At 43.3% G+C, this 20,447-nt stretch overlaps 1 protein-coding gene across 1 annotated transcript in view; it reads left to right on the top strand.

Annotated features, from left to right (window-relative positions):
• The first annotated feature begins 6,627 nt into the window (after positions 1–6,627).
• The window catches only part of CLIC1 (chloride intracellular channel 1), a 53,603-nt gene continuing 39,783 nt past the window's right edge, over positions 6,628–20,447 (top strand). Inside the window, exon 1 of the mRNA XM_063431396.1 lies at positions 6,628–6,858. Within this exon, the coding sequence (XP_063287466.1) occupies positions 6,823–6,858 (36 nt within the window). The 5' untranslated portion in view covers positions 6,628–6,822. The remainder of the gene's footprint in view (positions 6,859–20,447) is intronic.

Here is a 20,447-nt window from a genome sequence, read left to right as displayed (position 1 = left end):
CCCTAGTATCCTAGTGACACGGGACACACTGAGACATGGGGACACTGAGCGACATGGGGACACTGAGCGACACGGGGACACTGACACTGTGATACATAGGGACACTGATGCCAGGCTGGCCTTCCAATTATTTGGACAGACATGTCCTCTTTTTGGGCATGTTCGCCCCTTTTGGCAGTTCTGGTCATGTGATTCGCATCAGTGGCCCACCTTTTACCCTGCCCATTGACTTCCTGCTTCACTGGACACTGCTGTTAGGGGGTATGGATTTACTTGAATGATGAAAGCACAAATTAAATAAAGAGATTAGCATAGAGTATGTATTTTCTTATAGCTGCATCCTTTGCGTTTCCCTCCAACACCAACTCCATCAGATACATGACTTTTGAGAGGTATGACTGTTTTAGGTCGATAAGATTCTGTAATTAGGCCCATCATAATTGTCAGCACCAGGTCCACTGGGCTCTTAATCTGGCCGTGCTCACCAGTGCTCTGTACAATGGCATGAGCACTTCCCTCTTTCTACTGCTAATACCTCTCCTTATACAACCAAGCATTCTGCTAGCATTTCCTGCTGCTCTATTACATTGTCTGCCTACCTTTAAGTCATCAGAAATAATCACCCCTAAATCCCTTTCCTCAGATGTTGAGGTTAGGATTCTATAAAATATTCTGTACCCTGCCATTGGGTTTTTACGTCCAAGATGCAATATCTTGCACTTATCCACATTAAATGTCAGTTGCCACAACTCTGACCATTTTTCTAGTTTACCTAAATCATTTGCCATTTGGCTTATCCCTCCTGGAACATCAACCCTGTTACATATCTTAGTATCATCAGCAACAAGCCTCTGTCCTTAAAGGGAAACTCCAGTGCCAGGAAAACAATCCGTTTTCCTGGCACTGGAGGGTCCCTCTCCCTCCCACCCCCCAATCCCCGGTTACTGAAGGGGTGAAAACCCCTTCAGTCACTTACCTGAGGCAGCGGCGATGTCCCTCGCCGCTGTCTCCTTCTCCGCGCCGCTCCTCCTACTGGCTCTGTCGCCCGGCGGGCGAGACTGATCCCGCCCACCGGCCGAGGAGACCTAATGCGAATGCGCGGCGATTCCGCGCATGTGCATTAGGTCTCCCCATAGGAAAGCATTGAAAACGAATTTCAATGCTTTCCTATGGGGATTTGAGCGACGCTGGAGGTCCTCACACAGCGTGAGGACGTCCAGCGATGCTCTAGCACAGGTTTCCTGTGCTAGAACCCAGGAAGAGACCTCCAGTGGCTGTCTAGTAGACAGCCACTAGAGGTGGAGTTAACCCTGCAAGGTAATTATTGCAGTTTATAAGAAACTGCAATAATTACACTTACAGGGTTAGGAGTAGTGGGAGTTGGCACCCAGACCACTCCAATGAGCAGAAGTGGTCTGGGTGCCTACAGTGTCCCTTTAAGGGATTAACACATAAGGAAACGTATGGACTACTTTTTATTCCAAGCCACCTGTCACTTGAAAAAACTTGACAATGGGCGGAACGTATGCCAGGCTCCTTTCCGTTGTCATCATTTCCCCCCCTCATAATTCAGAACTGTCCTCGTCCTCCCCAATATGTGGGATTTACAGAACATGTCCGAGGAAGGGCAGGTGAATGCGGACACCAATCCTCACTGCCACAGCAGCAATGTTGGTGACTCTTTGAAATGACATCTGGTGTCATATAGAATTATTTTAAATGTTTTTAAATGCTGCCGGAGGGTAATACACAATTTAAAGCCGGGACAGCCCAAGTTTAAGCTGTGACAGAGTCCCATTAAAGGCACACTCAAAGCACCATAACCACTACAGATTATTGTACTACTACTGTTTATTGAAGTAATAATGGGTAAGGAGCGCCCCAGTTTTTGTCAAACTATTTTCAAGCAGTGGCTTCACCCAAAGCCACCCACTCGTTTTCCGACCGGATAATACATCTGTGGGCATTAGGGGGGGTGGGGAGAATTTGTATGTATGTTTATATAGGTTTGTTGTTTCCAAAACACATTTCAAATTTAAGGAAAAAGTAGATGAACTGGAAGCCTAGCTAATTTGGAGAATTTTTCCAATTTAACTACTTTGCTCTTAAATTTAAAATTTGCATTGAATTGCCAACAATTCTCATTTTCAATGAAAACCGTGATGGAATTGTTCAGAGCAGTCATTTCCAGCTATCGTAGTTTGAGAAGATAAATTAACCAGTCATTTATTGTTGTGGTAGTGTTAGTATTAATATCCCATAATGTGTAACTTGCTAGAGTAACAGAACCCCTGCTTCAAGTGTCCAAGCAGGCTGACAAGATTCTTACAGCATATGTTAGAGGTCTGCCAGGAAAGTCTTTGTTATTGTATAGCTAGCTAATAAGGATCTTGTGTGGGAATAAATCCATTATAAACAGTGATAATCTTTCGTAATCTTTTCCTATTTAAACCAATGATTGGTTTATCTCTGGCAATATGGGGATAAATTAGACACATATCCAGGAGTATGTTACTGGGGCCAGGAGTTGGGAACTCTGGTCTAAGCCTTAGTTTGCAGGGATACAATTCCAGGTTAGTTTCCCTTGAATTCAAACCTCCTTTTTCTACACATTAACTTAATGTCAGACTTATTCACTTCAAGAGTTACCCCAGGCACCATAACAACTTGCTGTGCCGGTCACCCACCAATAGTATCACTCAAACCGCCATTGAAGTGTGAGCTCACCTGCCACGTCAAGGCAATACCTGTTAGGTGAGTCGTACACTAACAATTCGCCTTGCTGCATTAAGCTGAAGTCTCTAATGAGACAGAGAGGGGCATTTTTCTAAACACCTACATACGTATTAACCCTTACTAGGAAACACATGGAGTGGGCGGCAGCATTGGAACATGGCTGTTTGATGCAAAAGCAAATACAAACCCTGTGCTCAAACTCTCACTACTCCTGTGTAGGGGTTTAGAAACAATACCCCTCTCTGTCTCATTAGAGGTAAGCAGCAAGGTGAATTGTTAGTGTAGGACTCACCTTGACGTGGCAGGTGAGCTTACAATTGAATTGCAATTGTAGTGATACTAAAAAATCTCCTTTTATTTTATTATCTCAAACCTAATCTGTGATATGTATGTAGTCCCCTGTCCTGCTCTCCTCATTGTCTCGGTCCCAATCTGGATGTTATCTCACTGAGAATTCCAGAGTCCCAGCAGTCTCACTCCTAGTCTTTTATGTCTGGTCTCCATGTAAACTTTATAGGCTTGGAGCAGTCTCCTAATCTGAAACATCTATTCGCCTTCCAAACTCTGTAGACTCTCAACTCCATAGAGCTGCTGCTGTCTCACACATATTCTGTGATATGTAGCTCTCTGCTGTCTCCTCTACAATGCACCGACCTGTTGCTGTCTAATCTACAATGCACCGACCTGTTGCTGTCTCATCTACAATGCACCGACCTGTTGCTGTCTCATCTACAATGCACCGACCTGTTGCTGTCTCATCTACAATGCACCGACCTGTTGCTGTCTCCTCTACAATGCACCGACCTGTTGCGGTCTCCTCTACAATGCACCGACCTGTTGCGGTCTCCTCTACAATGCACCGACCTGTTGCGGTCTCCTCTACAATGCACCGACCTGTTGCGGTCTCCTCTACAATGCACCGACCTGTTGCGGTCTCCTCTACAATGCACCGACCTGTTGCGGTCTCCTCTACAATGCACCGACCTGTTGCGGTCTCCTCTACAATGCACCGACCTGTTGCGGTCTCCTCTACAATGCACCGACCTGTTGCGGTCTCCTCTACAATGCACCGACCTGTTGCGGTCTCCTCTACAATGCACCGACCTGTTGCGGTCTCCTCTACAATGCACCGACCTGTTGCGGTCTCCTCTACAATGCACCGACCTGTTGCGGTCTCCTCTACAATGCACCGACCTGTTGCGGTCTCCTCTACAATGCACCGACCTGTTGCGGTCTCCTCTACAATGCACCGACCTGTTGCGGTCTCCTCTACAATGCACCGACCTGTTGCGGTCTCCTCTACAATGCACCGACCTGTTGCGGTCTCCTCTACAATGCACCGACCTGTTGCGGTCTCCTCTACAATGCACCGACCTGTTGCGGTCTCCTCTACAATGCACCGACCTGTTGCGGTCTCCTCTACAATGCACCGACCTGTTGCGGTCTCCTCTACAATGCACCGACCTGTTGCGGTCTCCTCTACAATGCACCGACCTGTTGCGGTCTCCTCTACAATGCACCGACCTGTTGCGGTCTCCTCTACAATGCACCGACCTGTTGCGGTCTCCTCTACAATGCACCGACCTGTTGCGGTCTCCTCTACAATGCACCGACCTGTTGCGGTCTCCTCTACAATGCACCGACCTGTTGCGGTCTCCTCTACAATGCACCGACCTGTTGCGGTCTCCTCTACAATGCACCGACCTGTTGCGGTCTCCTCTACAATGCACCGACCTGTTGCGGTCTCCTCTACAATGCACCGACCTGTTGCGGTCTCCTCTACAATGCACCGACCTGTTGCGGTCTCCTCTACAATGCACCGACCTGTTGCGGTCTCCTCTACAATGCACCGACCTGTTGCGGTCCCCTCTACAATGCACCGACCTGTTGCGGTCTCCTCTACAATGCACCGACCTGTTGCGGTCTCCTCTACAATGCACCGACCTGTTGCGGTCTCCTCTACAATGCACCGACCTGTTGCGGTCTCCTCTACAATGCACCGACCTGTTGCGGTCTCCTCTACAATGCACCGACCTGTTGCGGTCTCCTCTACAATGCACCGACCTGTTGCGGTCTCCTCTACAATGCACCGACCTGTTGCGGTCTCCTCTACAATGCACCGACCTGTTGCGGTCTCCTCTACAATGCACCGACCTGTTGCGGTCTCCTCTACAATGCACCGACCTGTTGCGGTCTCCTCTACAATGCACCGACCTGTTGCGGTCTCCTCTACAATGCACCGACCTGTTGCGGTCTCCTCTACAATGCACCGACCTGTTGCGGTCTCCTCTACAATGCACCGACCTGTTGCGGTCTCCTCTACAATGCACCGACCTGTTGCGGTCTCCTCTACAATGCACCGACCTGTTGCGGTCTCCTCTACAATGCACCGACCTGTTGCGGTCTCCTCTACAATGCACCGACCTGTTGCGGTCTCCTCTACAATGCACCGACCTGTTGCGGTCTCCTCTACAATGCACCGACCTGTTGCGGTCTCCTCTACAATGCACCGACCTGTTGCGGTCTCCTCTACAATGCACCGACCTGTTGCGGTCTCCTCTACAATGCACCGACCTGTTGCGGTCTCCTCTACAATGCACCGACCTGTTGCGGTCTCCTCTACAATGCACCGACCTGTTGCGGTCTCCTCTACAATGCACCGACCTGTTGCGGTCTCCTCTACAATGCACCGACCTGTTGCGGTCTCCTCTACAATGCACCGACCTGTTGCGGTCTCCTCTACAATGCACCGACCTGTTGCTGTCTCCTCTACAATGCACCGACCTGTTGCTGTCTCCTCTACAATGCACCGACCTGTTGCTGTCTAGCCCTAATCATGCACTATGAACTCCTGATGGTTAAAATCCAATATTTGCACACACACAGCCATCCCTCCCCCTCCCATGGACAGTGCACTCACCCCTACCCCAGCCTGACTGTCTCCCTGCACTCACACTTATCTCTGCAGACTGTGATACCCCAGAACACCCCCTACCCCAGCCTGACTGTCTCCCTGCACTCACACTTATCTCTGCAAACTGTGACACCCCAGAACACCCCCTACCCCAGCCTGACTGTCTCCCTGCACTCACACTTATCTCTGCAGACTGTGACACCCCAGAACACCCCCTACCCCAGCCTGACTGTCTCCCTGCACTCACACTTATCTCTGCAGACTGTGACACCCCAGAACACCCCCTAACCCAGCCTGACTGTCTCCCTGCACTCTCACACTTATCTCTGCAGACTGTGACACCCCAGAAAACCCCCTACCCCAGCCTGACTGTCTCCCTGCACTCACACTTATCTCTGCAGACTGTGACACCCCAGAACACCCCCTAACCCAGCCTGACTGTCTCCCTGCACTCTCACACTTATCTCTGCAGACTGTGACACCCCAGAAAACCCCCTACCCCAGCCTGACTGTCTCCTTGCACTCACACTGACTTATCTCTGCAAACTGTGACACCCCAGAACACCCCCTACCCCAGCCTGACTGTCCCCCTGCACTCACACTTATCTCTGCAGACTGTGACACCCCAGAACACCCCCAACCCCAGCCTGACTGTCCCCCTGCACTCACACTTATCTCTGCAAACTGTGACACCCCAGAACACCCCCTACCCCAGCCTGACTGTCCCCCTGCACTCTCACACTTATCTCTGCAAACTGTGATACCCCTAACACACAAGCTTTACTCTCTCCTACCCACCGGGATACCAAACAAAACACCATCTAAACTGTCTGAAACCCCCCTAACTCTCCATTCCCAGCGCTGCTCCACTCCCAGACCCTGGCTGTCTAATGCCAGACACTCCCCTAGCCAATCCCTGCTGTCTCTCCCTCCACCCAGCTCTGCGCTGTCTCTTCCTGCCTGTGATTGAGACCCAGCCCTCCTGTAGTCACTTCCCACCGCACCCTCTCTTTGAGACTGCAGCCTGCAAGAGACAGAGCACTCTCACAGCTTACACTCTGGGACTGTCGGTCTCCAGGGTGATCCCTTTGATTTCGGTGGAAAAAAAGGAAAACTAAAAACTAACTTTCTTCAGTTGTTGTTGTTGAAAACTATTACTTTTAGAAACAAAGATGTCAGAACAGACACAGGTGGAGCTGTTTGTAAAGGTGAGAGCCTTCCCCACATTTCTTTATATTTGCAATATGTTTTACTAATGCCTTGTTTTATTCTTTGTTAGTTTTTCTGTAGTTTGTACAAGTTGTAACTGTGTTGCATTGTAATATACATCTTAATCTATCTCCTAAAACAAACTTTAGATTTCCTGTGAGATTACATGTGTTTGTGTATGCTGTGTTATTATAATATACAGGCAGTAAATTGTGTGTGAATCTCTGTGTATATATAACATGCTGATTGTGTGATCTCTAACTTTGTGATGGGAGAAATCAGATCCAGAGTCAATGTGTTACATGCTGGTCCCAGTGTTTAATATTCACACATAGATACTGTCACTAGCAAAGCAACTTGTTTTATTTGGTACATTTCACGTTTAAACCCCATATATTGGTGTAATGAAATAAACCGATACTATCCATAAATTAATATTAAGAGACCTTATACCGCGGTATATAAATTGTGGCAAGTTAGAAATCCATAATTTAGGCCGGAATAGATGAGTTTGAATCGTTCTCTATAATTTCCCACTTTTTAATATTTTTTTTTACAGTTTAGTAAACAATCCCGTGATCGTATTTATATCTGATATACGTAATCATTTCTGATATTAAAACTTGCCTTTTTTTTTTTTTGTGAATGAGCTTGGTGTTTATTCGCTAAATAGTAAATGTTTTAATTCTGGTGTTTTCGCCTGGATTTTATCATTCTGTGTTCAGTTTCCATGATTCCCTAAACAGAGAATTGACCAGGCATTCTAATTTTCAAGCTGAAAATGCTTTTTTTTTTTTTGCCTCTGGTGTTAACTATTAATAAAAATAGTTTTTTTTGTGAATAACCGTGACTGTTTAGTGAGTAATCCCATTATCGACTGCTTGACACTCTCCATTGTGTGAATGGGCTGCACCTTAGCATAGGAAATATGTGGTCAATTCAGCTATAATTCATCATCAGACAGGAACTGAGATCAGACTTCTTTAACATTTTAAGAGGAGGCTTAAGAATTAGACAGCAGACAGAGCTACTAAAGTGGGGGATTCCAAATGAATTTAAATTTTTACTCCAGAGTGGCTGAACTGAAAGTAGTCCTATTCACCAAAGTGAGAATTAAAAGTGAATTTCAAATCCAAGGTAAAAATATCCGAAATAGAAACATTGCTTAACGCTCAGTTAATTGGCCTCAATTTGACATTCACTTTGAAATCTTTCTATATTCTCACTTTGGTTAAAAAATTCCGGCTAGTTTGAGAGATTTCCAGATCAGCTATTGTTGTGTAGATTATTAAATTTGCTTTGTTACCAACAGTTCAGACTTTAAAGGGTTACTCCAACTAGTGACTAGTTCATAATGTCACGTCTGTGCAAAAATTACGTCTGTCGTCATTACGCACTGCGAGCTGTGGACCGCTGTAATTGTCCCCTCCCACCGCGCCTCCCTACATTGTTAAAATCTAAGCCCTGACCATACATTTTAACGGCCAGTCCTCGCTTTGCCCCACCCCCAATGTCTGTGCAGATCTCCCTCCGTGGATACATCACGCCAACCGATACGGTCTTAAAGGAACACTATAGCGTTGGGAATACTAATTTGTATTCCTAACGCTATAGAGCCCTAGTCACCGAAACGGTGACTTGGGCCCCGTTCCGCGGCAAATAATTGGTTAATTAACCATTTATTTGCATACCTAATCATGGGCCGGGCTCCCTCGGCACTGGTGACCTTTCCTCATCCATCGACGTCAGCTCCCAAGTGGATCCGAATGCGCATGCGCGGCCAGAGGCACGTGCGCTTTCAAACACACCCATAGGAAAGCATTACTCAATGCTTTCCTATGGGGATCTTTTTTGACGCTGGATGTCTGTGAGGACGTCCAGCATCAAATAAGTGCGATTTACTCTGTGTAAATCGAGGAAGTGCCTCTAATGGCTACGCAATTTTGCTGGCACTATATAAATAATAATCATAATTCTATTCTTTTTATAATTATCATGTATCCTAAACCCCATCTTGTACTGAACTGAAGGCTCAAATCGTTGGATACATCTATATTTGAGCTGGAGAATCGTTTCCACAGTCCCTATTTTTGCCTAAATTTAGCAATTTGGTTTTCAGGTCACAAGAGTTCAGCTTTCAGTGAAAACATTTCTCCTTCGGGCAGAGTCTCACACTACGGCCCTGAAAACATTTAATGTTGTTCACTAAAGCAGTAATCAACCTTTGTTTGCTACAGACCACGTGTGGGTAAGCAGGGTAATTAAGATCTGGAGGGGAGTTTATATGATGGGCTATTAGAGGGTGTTAATAATGGCAGCAGGGAACGTGTTCAAATCTTATGTAATATACAGGCTGTGACCATGCGGTTAGACTGTCAAAGTATAAGTGAATGGGGGTAGTAATTGGTAGACTAAATGGAAGCATGGCAGGGGTTATTCAAGGTGAACTCTGTATGGAGCAGAGAATATGATGTGGGTACCAGAGAAGGTGGGTGGCTGAGGACAGGGGTGGTAGGTGGACAGACCTACAGAATGCAGAAATAAAAACGTTCAGGGTTATTCACTAAAGAGAGAATTGCGTCGATTTCAAGTCAATTTCCAAATTTAAGCCAAAATTGTCAAATTAGAAAAAAAATCTCCAAGACAATTCTGTTTTTAGATCCGCTATTTTGCTTTTTTTTTTTGTTTTTTTTTTTAACATTTCGCTTTGTTTCCACTTTAGCAAATAATCCTTTTTTGTTCCTTGTAAAATGACTAAGTATGGGTGTGATGCTTGCCCTTTACTCCGTCGGAGAGGTGGAAACCAGCCATTGAAGCACTAGAGGAGGAAGTTTAATATAAGGGAACGATAAAGTCAGGCGTATGAAGGGGATGAGACCAGAACAAATAGATAAGAGGAGGAATGATCCCTGATGGTCCACGGAGTGTTACAATGTAAAGATAGTGGGAAACGGTTAATATTTCTATTGCTATATTAATGGGTGAAAGGCTACAGAAAGAGTGGATCAGATCACAGGAGATCATCACGGGACGGCTGGCAGTGGTGGGATATGTTCAGGGGGTTTACTGATGGGTTAACGGAGGGAGGGAATGAGATAATACAGAACGCTTCCTGTGTTGCAGCTGCTTAGGTCCTGCAGGAAATATGATTTATCTACAAACATCCTGTACACGTAACTGCCGCACCATTCATGGCCAGTGTACAGATAAATATATCCACATTCTTATGTAAAATGGACGAACTACGAAAATAAAATCGCACAGCTAGTACTTCTTCACACTTGTTGTGCCACATTGCATTGGGTGGCTTCTACACATGACAAATAACATGATAATAGATATGGCTCCTTCGCTAAACTCCTCCAACTGACACGAAGTAAAAACGTCTTATCGGATACCATGATACGTTGACATTTTGTAAGGGTAAAAATACATGAAGTTTCGGTGCTTTTGAGTTGTTTTTTTTAAATTTTTGTTTTGTTTTTCAAAAGTAAAACATCTTCTCAAATAAGATTTTACATTTTATGTTCATATAGCGTAAGGCATTACTCCACCTCCCATGACCTGCTTTTAGAAGTGGTTGTAGTGGTAGGAATGTGTATGCGTAGTGTTACTGTGGTGGAATCTCGGTAAAAATAAATTTAGTAGGCCGAGATTACCACGTGGCATGTGTACGTGCATATGCTGACGTATCGATCAGTTGGTTGCACGAGGCAAGATACGATCAGTAGTGTACGGAGCATGTGCAAGAATACAGGATATAGTATTCCCCCTCCTCCATTGTGCTGGACAAGCCATGCGGTCAAACAGGAAGTTAATCCTTATTTGGGTTGATTGGTTAAGAGAATGTGCGGGTGGAGCTTAATATGGGAGGAGTTATATGCCTATATAAGGAGCCTGCACTATTGTCCGGGGCTCAGAACTTGCTGTATTTTGGTGACATTAGTCCCTCTGAGTCCCGATCGGTGATCCAATAAAGAATCTCTTCCTTCCTGAAGAAACCTGTGTCCATCTCTCTGTGCTTGGCTTCCGTCAGTTTCTCCGGTATCATTACTACTTAAAATGGTGTACATTCACTTTTGAATAGTAGTTGTACGTCTGGCACAAGTGACTTATGCAACGCTGGAACATAATGTTAAATCTGCGAAACGGCTCTGTCTATGGAGAAGCTATCGGGGGCTCCCATACACCAGAGTGTTGTAGTCTCTGACATGCGCGAGAGTACAAGCTGACGTGGGCTCCTGGCACCTAAAGAGGGCTGGCAAGAAATGCATGACAGCGGCCGTTACTGACAGGTTTGTGTAACTTTAACTTGCCGCCCGCGGCAACTGGACACCCAACGGCAAAATAATGGTGAGAGGTCTTTGAAAATTAAGGGAAGGCCTCAGACGGTGACAGAGCTGATGAATATGGTTAAATTGTATGGTTCTTGCGACATAAAAAAAAAATGGAAGTGAGAGCAACTGGCTGGAAAGATAGACAACTGTCACAATCACAAAATCTCCCTCTCTAAAATCCCCTCTTCAAAATGACTCACGGTTTGTCATGTGCAATGCAACCCCAAGGAGCTGCATTAATTCATTAAATAAAAAAATTTAAAAACTCTGGACTTTGTTCACAAAACAGCAAATTGTAGAGAATTGAAAACCAAATTGCTACATTTTTGGTTCAAATAACTGCGTTGCAAAAATGTTGTACTTTAGGGTAAATTTTGAAGTTCGGCTTTAAATTCACGACTGCTGTTCTAGTATATTTGGTGACTATGCTTACTCATGTCTTAAGGACCTGTTGGATTACATCAGAGACCTGGGATTGGCTGCCTGGCTTTCAGCCGTTCCATGGCCTGATAGGTGGACCACACAATCAGAAAAAATTAAATAAATAGGGCACATTGTTGTCCAAATGAGTTAAAGAGGCCGCCAAATATTTTACTTCAGCATTCAGCGTTCTCATTTGGTTTTACTCCACAAACTTGTGGCTGCAATTTGTGACCGAGCAAAGGTTGTGTTGAGTTTAAACCCTTTTGCAATAATTTTGTTTTTCATTCTTCGGCTGAGCATGGTAAACATTTAGCTAAATTCACCCCACATTCCCATTTTGTAGGGAATCGTTCTTTGAGCTCTTTTGATGCTCGGTGCCCTCCATGCCCAAGGAAAATCAATCTTTTATTTAAGAAGAACTGCTGAACAGATTTATGAAGGATTAACGCAAAGTACAGGCAGGGCTAAAATGCTATATGATGGTTGGTAATTAACCTTTGATGATATTGCCATTTCAAAGGCCAATACCTTCTTGCAGAACACATTGGTCTCGTTCTGACACAGTCGTATAAATGCTTGTCTGTTGTCATGATGTCACCTAATTCCTAGAATAACCCTACAAATATATTCATACCTCCAGCCACATACCTGCGTTGGTTATTTGAAATGTCAGAAGTGCAACAAACCCTAGCACTGGGCTGTCATGGTAACTTGAAATCGGTTCTTGGAATGTCATGTGCAGCTGCGTAAAATATTTGCATCTTAAAGGAACACTATAGAGTCAGGGATATATACATGTATTACTGACACTAGGGTTTTAAAGCATAGTTTAGGTACCCGGCTCCCCTAACCTTACTTTTAAAAAGATGTCAAACTCTCCTTTACCTTATTTTAGCTCCATGCCTCCTCCTCCTCCTTGACTGAGATCATCAAATTTTATGATCTCAGCCAATCCAATGCTTTTAAAGGGACACTAGTGGTGTGTTCAGTGTCTTATTATTATTATTATTATTATTATTATTATTATCACCGTTTATATAGCGCCAACAGATTCCGTAGCGCGTTACAAAATTATGAGAGGGGGCATTTATCTATAAATAGGACAATTACAAGAAAACTTACACTAACGATGATAGGTTAAAGAGTACCCTGCGCAAACGAGTTTAGTCTATCAGAGGTGGGGTGCAAAACAAAATAGGACAGAAAATAGCAGTCAAATAAGGTGGGAGTGAAGCAGAGCTGGAGGAGAGAGTAGAGTGCTGCCCTTTAGGAGAGAGCAAGAGACAGGTATGTGAGTTAGAGGCCATAAGCTTTCCTAAAGAGATGGGTTTTAAGGCACTTCTTAAACGATTGAAGACTAGGGGAGAGTCTGATGGCAGTAGGCAGGCTGTTCTATAAGAAGGGAGAAGTCCTGGAAGCGTGAGTTGGCTGTACGAGTGTGAGCGGCGGACAGGAGAAGGTCACAGGCAGAGCGGAGAGACTGAGAAGGGGCATACCTATGGATCTGTGAAGAGATATAAGCGGGGCTAGAATTGGTCAATGCTTTATAGGTATGGGTTAGCACTTTGAACTGACTCCTATAGGATACAGGAAACCAATGTAAGGACTGGCAGAGGGGTGAGGTGTGATTGGACCGACTAGAGGGGAATATCAGTCTGGCGGCAGCATGCCCACAGTTTGTGTGTGTGTGTGTGTGTGTGTGTCTGTCTGTCTCTCTCTCTCTCTCTCCATGCAATCATACACAGAGACACACACTTGTCTGAATGTGTCGGACTTCGCTGGAGCATCATTGGGCAGTGGTTTCGGGCAATGGTTTTGCATACACAAATGATGGAGATTTAAGTAAATTTTATACGTGCCTTGACTGTACTACTCATCCCAGTTATCACTTCTGCAGAAGAAGAAATTACATTTTTGTTATTATTCTCCTGCGCTGCAGTACCAGGGAGAGCTGTAACCATGGGTGTAGGAAACAATCACCAACCAACCCAACCTCCCTCCCTCCCCCATGTTTCATTGTTAAGATAGATAAGAAAAAACAGTATTATCTTATATAGCCGTGTTATAAGCGTTGGTTATCCAATTCCACTAACAGACTTCCTGGAGATAATATATCATTTTACACGTAGAAAGCTGAATGGTTTAATGCTCCCGAAGTCCCTAAGAAGGACTGGAATTATTATGAAAGGCTGTGGCCTCCAATTCCATCTTTTGGGATGCATCCTTACTGTGTACATCGGGAAGATCTGAGCCCATGTTTTTACAAACCGTGAGAGTCAGAATTCTAAACCCCTGATGATACCAAGAGAGACAGTACTAGGGAGGGGCCGGGATTTTAGCTGAAAATGGTGAGGTATGGATCAAGCATACAATTTGGGACTGTCTGTGATGGTTGATGCTCTTGAGCCAAAACAGTGAAATTCCTTATTTTGTTGCTCAAAGATGATTGACTGACTGCGGCAAAACAAAGGATCAAGTAAACCGATAGTCTGGGAATATTCAAGGGGGTTAAAGACACAGAATATCGTTTTTTTCTTTCAATGTGCTAAATAGGTCAGCAGATGAATATATATTATCGATTTATCACATAGTATTGAAAAAAAAAATTTTTTTTTAGTGGGTGATACATTTTTGGGTCATTTGATTTTATGGGTTTTAGCCAATAAACAGTGATTCATGTTGCAACATTTAGTTTACAAATGTCTCCAAATTAAATTGTCGAAGATATTTTTTCGGCTGCGGCCTAAATTTTCACCTGCAGACCTCTAGTTGGAGATAAACCAAACCCAGACTGTATCCTAGTTTGTTCAAACTATTAATAAGTATTGATAAACAAGCGCCCGCCTGATCAGAACATCTGCAACTGATCATTTTAATCTGAACCACCCTTTGTAGTGACTCTTCCAGATGGCTAAATCTGCATTCATTTACCTGTATATCCATGGTATTTTCCTGATGGCTACAAGATAAAAAGATCTAGATATTTTGTCATTTAAGTCTTGTTGTAAATATAAAATTCCTTTTTATTAAGACGTTTTATGATGAGTGACCATCTATTTTTGGAGATTTAAAACCCACACCTCAATAAGGCTAATGGATGGAGATTGCATATAATTTATAAATTGGGATTGTGTATCACCTTCCCGCAGGTGTAATTTCCCTTTTAAATAAATGGGTAGTTGAAACGAGCCTGCAAATATAAAGAACCTGTTCGGTTCAAATGCACCTACGCAGACAGGTGCTCTGCGGATTGGAGTATAAAATTACAGCCAGGAGAGCCTGCTCAGTCCTCGCTCAGTGATTGTAGCATTGCCGTGATTCAATTTGCCCCCTTTTTCAACATATTCTCTATTATTCGCATTTGTATAGACGCCAACAAATTCCGCAGCTCTTTATTGTTTTCACAATGGAGATATAAACATACGATTGACAAACAATATAACAAGGAGGTAAGGAGGACCTTGCACAAGTGAGCTCACAATCCACCAACTTGCAGTCTTTCTTATTGAATACGCTACATTTAACATTAGATGCAGCACTTTTTTTTTCTAATTAAGCAATTCTTTTATTTTAACAAAAGGAGTGTTTTTTTTATTTATTTTTTGTTAAGTTCATTAGACTAAGAACATTACTAGAAAAACAAGTTGGAGATTCACTGCTACATAAATAAAGCCCTGAATAATTTGTGCTGGGTCTCTCAACTATTTGGGGATATTTTTTGTGGCCAATATGGGGTTGGGGACTGTCCTGTGCCATGTAGCTCAACATATTGTTATAATATACCTTTGCCTGCTTTTTGTTTTTGTGGGTTGTTTTTGTGTGTGTGTTATTTTTTTTTTTTGTTTTTTTTTTTTTTTATACAATGTAAGAATTGCAGTTGCTGGCTATGTTTGCGTCTCACCGGTTTTTATGACTAGTGTATGTAATTACTGTATATTTGTTTTCTCTTCCTCCACAAGTAATTTCCCTACAGCAGTCATTTGTAACCCATAGGTACCAAACACAGTGTTGTTATGCTATTCCATAGAGGAATTTTTGTTAAAGGAACACTATAGGGTCAGGAACACAAACCTGTATTCCTGACCCTATTTTTTTTTAAACCACAATCTAGCCCCCACTTGCCCCCCGTAAATCTAACAAAATCTTACTTTTATTCCAGTCTGCTGCTAAATCTGGCTGATTGGCTGACCTCATCAGAAGTGATTATCTTGGCCAATTACAATGCTTTCACACAGGAAAGCATTGGATTGGCTGGGCTTGTTAAGGAGGCAGATTGGGGGCAGAACCAGCACATATCAAACACAGCCCTGGCCAATCAACTTCTCCTTATAGAGATGCATTGAATCAATGCATCTCTACGAGGAAATTTCAGTGTCTGCATGCAGAGGGTGGAGACACTGAATGGCAGTCACACTGTGCAGCACTGCCTCAGGAAGCACCTCTAGCAGCCATCTGAGGAGTGGACAGTGGAGTAATCACCAGGCTGTAATGTAAACACTGCATTTCTCCAAAAAAGCTGTGTTTACTGCAAATGGCCTGAAGGGACTGACTATACTCACCAGAACAAATGCAAATACGCTGTAGTTGTTCTGGTGACTATAGTGTCCCTTTAATTATAATGGGCTCAACAAATTCTTAACCTCTTAAGGACACATGACGTGTGACATGTCATGATTCCCTTTTATTCCAGAAGTTTGGTCCTTAAGGGGTTAAAGCCCAGGTAACTACCAAAGAGGTCTAGTTACACGGTGAAAGCAACATGCTAGCCTATTTGGCTCAGTCTGGCAGTAGGAAAATCATAATGAAGAAAATTAGTATCTGGTTTATTATGTATTATTTAATGCAAATCAGTCACTGAGCTAATTGTAATGGATGAATAGATTCTTTAAATTGTGCCGAATTTGGGTCCTTGGTCAGTAGAAGAAGCCTGCCATATTCTCACATATGCACAGAAGTACATCATTGTGGTCTATGGAGGATTCTTTGTGACCGCAGGATCTTCTATAAACCAACCACCCATGGTCCTCGAGACGATGACCCTTTTCCATTGCTGCCCTTTGTCAGTCTTGCAGGAGCCACTTTACGAACCCACTGCTCGGTGCACATTCTCAGACAGTCTATTCCGTGTTTTGTTTATATATCATTTTCTCTGCTTCAGGAATTCTCCACCACTCTGTCAATCACTGAAAGCAGTCAAACTGGAAACCATTTACTTTGTAACTGGGGGAAAATGTCTGGGAGCCAAGTGAGGTCAGAGTTAGCAATACACAAACCTGACGGCTTTGTCAGCAGCTATATATTGTATGAGGGTATTTGCCCTGCTACAGCTTTCTAGCCGCTCTGTCACTTGGAAGTATGTCGTGAACATATACAGGCTTATTCAAGGTAAAGAATTCAAAGTGAATTTCAAATTTAAGGTGACAGTAGATGAACTGAAAAAATTCTGCCTGCTACGCTTTCTACTAAGCAATTCTGGCCTTAGATTTAAAATCTCCTAAGAATTCTTACTTTAGTAAATATGTATGGTCATTTTTATGGCTGCATTGGGATGTTATTGAAATCGAACACAATCAAACTGTATGATAAAACAAATTAGAGACTACTTTGTCTTATTGTTCACGCCCGAGGATGACAAAACACAGATCTTCTGCTGTCAAGTTTTGCTAATTTGCGCAGACGGTGATGGTAACGGCTATGGGAAGATACGTTTCACGGAGTATCCTGTGGTCTAGCAAGATCTTCCATTGACGTCTCTGTTGTACTTCGCGAGTACATCAGCAGTGCAGTACAGCAGTGACACAGCTCCTGGTGGATAACGTACAAGCCATCACAGGCCAAGCAGCCATGTCCCCTTTGGAGGTCGCAGCAAACTATGCAAAGACCTCCAAAGCAAACCCGCTGCCTTATTGCAGAATCATTTTACCAGTTACTTCTGCCTTTTTTTAACGTTTGCTTTTATGCTCCAGTTGTTTTAGCTGCTAACCACAATTTTACTCGTTTCTCCATTCTGCTTTTCGTCGATCTGACTTTCTTAGGAGCGTCTGAGGAAGTCGGATCTACGAAACGCGTAGAGCAGTTACAAGAGCCCTGCAGTCTTTTTCTACTTGTACACTGTTACTGGTTTTATTCTTTTTAGTATACTTTGTGTAATGTGTAGTCTGCAGCTTGTGGGAGAGTGACTTTAGAATCTTTGCACTCTTGCACTTTGGCACATGCACTTTCAATACTATTACAGTGACCTGTATGTTCTAAGCTGCTGTCCGTAAGGGCTTTTAGCCATATTTGGCTTTTTATATATACTCTGCGATTTTGCACTATTGTGTGCTATTTCTTCTTATTTTTTTTATAATAAAAAAATAAAGTGGATGTTCTTTTTTTCACTGATTGTCTCTTCGATCTATGGGAGTCTCCAGATGAAGGTTTTATTTATTCTATGTGATTGTGGCGCCCTGTTTTTTCCGATTTTTATGTTCAGGATTTAGTTGTTTCTATTTATAGAGGTTTGGGAGTGACCTCATGACAGTGGCTTGCCTGCACTAGGTAATTATCTATTTTACCACCCACCCATCTACTTATTGGTCTTTACATGAAAATGCCTGAAGGGAGCTATTATACTCACCAGAACAACTACATTAAGCTGTAGTTGTTCTGGCGACTATAGTGTCCCTTTTAAATTTAAAAAAGCGGCATATGTAATTCTTCTAATTCAAATCTTTGGTGTAATCGTGTATGTGTATATTTGGATAACGTTGTATTATCACGTACTTCTGTAGTTGTTGTGCAGTGATTAAATCCCATATAACTTGCCTTTTACAACGTTTTATTTCTTTATTATTTTTCCTCTTTAAAGATTTCTCACGTTCACTGTTTGAGTGGCGAGTTTGACCCTTGGGCGTGCCTGTTTGTAACGCTGAAAGGCTTGTTCCCCAATAAACGTGCAGAATCATTTGGCCATATAACACTAAATTGTGATGATGAGATAAACGCCAGCTTCATTGGTAAATTGCAGTGAAGCAACCTCCGTGGCCCAATATATCGTGTTTTTATAGCACTACATGACCCTAAGAACAAGTTTGACCTGTTGTATCCTTAACTAATGTAGTGACTTGATGTATTGACTGTGGAGGGAACACATCTGCGCCTTTGTTTACACCCCAGGAGCCGCCTGTTAGCAGAACACATGAGGTTTTTATCTTTTTGTTGAAAATAGACCTGCAGAGAATGCGCAGTAGGGGATGTGACGTCACGTGTGCGATACCTCACCCATGATAGCACTGCGTGTATACACATCATATTCTGGGCATTTTTCACCTGTCAGACCTTTCACACTGCCTTACATTTTGTGTATGCAATGTCACACCTATGGCTGATCAAGATTTGCATCCACACAGATAAAACCCATTAGGCTGGTCCAGAGTTGTTGTCCGTGGTAGCAGGACTTGGGTGATATAAACAAAATATTTAGAAAGCCATCAAACGGTATCCACCTACCTGAATTCCTAATAGATTGTAAGCTCATTTTAGCGAGACCTTCTTCGCCTCTCAAACATAACCGCTTTTTGTAATTGTAAAGTTCTGCAGACTCTATTGGCACTAATAAAAAAGTATTATTAACTTAAATCACAGTAATTTATAACTGCACAAATTGCTGTGTAAATAGGGAAATGCATCCCAAATACATCGCTTTTAGATATATCTTAACGTTGTATTATTGGCTAACAGTACAGTGCAGGTTTAGTGTTAACCTTTTCATACTGACATACTGGGTTATTGTATGTACTAGCCTTGTGTGCGAATGCTGGTACGAACTAATCAAATCCCAATTAGTCTACGCCTGAGCAAATCAATCCACAGGGGAGTTACCTGTGGAGTCTTATTCATTGAATAATTGACTGCCTAGGCAAATCCAGGACAGATCGATCCGTTCTGGTGGAGATTAAGAGGAATTTAATTTGTTTGTAACCGCCGAAACACATTCGTGCACAATTCTAGTACATACTGGGCTAGGACTTTTGTTATACTGCTTCTCCTCTGTAACACTTGTATGGCTTGGGTTAGTCGTTTTCTTTGATCTCACTGCTGGTTACTACTAGATTTTGCAGTGTTTAATTTGTTACTCCTCATGTCGATATAGCACTCTCTCCACGAGTGATTAAATAAAATAAATGTGTCCGGTAGAGCTCTTCATTATGAAGAAAACACGCTGAGTGCCCCTTACTGGCCAGTTTTCTTACTATAGATATAATGAACTTGGCGTAATAACTGCGACTGATCTGTCTGCAGAGAGTGTGACTCCTTAGTGATCAGACAAATCTCACTTGGCTGATCGGCTCTCTGGGGCCGCGCCGTTCCTATGGAACTACCCAGCCACCATTCCTTCTACAAATCATTAAAAACTCACCTTTTAAAGCAAGCCTATCAATTAACCTGTTAATCGCTTTCCCTCTCCACACCTTGATAACCCACCTTGCTTCCTCTACTGCAACTGTGTTATCCAGAAAACGAACCCTTCATTGTGAACTATTCTAGTAACCTACATGAAATACATCCTACCCTTTCCTCTTGAGTCAATATCCCACAATATACCATATTCCCTTTAGAATGTAAGCTTGCTTGCGCAGGTCCCTCAACACCCTCTATTCCTGTTCATCAAACTCGCTTTGTTCCAAATACTGGTCTGTTAGTCCACCTATTGTGATTTGTCAAACCGTTTTTTTACGTGGATCCCACCGGTTGGCCATAGCTCTTGCATCTGATTCTCCTGCAGAAAAATGCACTTGGCTCCACTGAACTAAGCAGGGCCGTACTTCTTGGCTGAGAGTGTCCGC

This window comes from Pelobates fuscus, chromosome 9 (assembly GCF_036172605.1).
Source record: "Pelobates fuscus isolate aPelFus1 chromosome 9, aPelFus1.pri, whole genome shotgun sequence".
NCBI classification, from domain to species: domain Eukaryota; kingdom Metazoa; phylum Chordata; class Amphibia; order Anura; family Pelobatidae; genus Pelobates; species Pelobates fuscus.
Note: the sequence above shows the minus strand (reverse complement) of the source record. Positions and strands in the feature narration are given on the sequence as shown.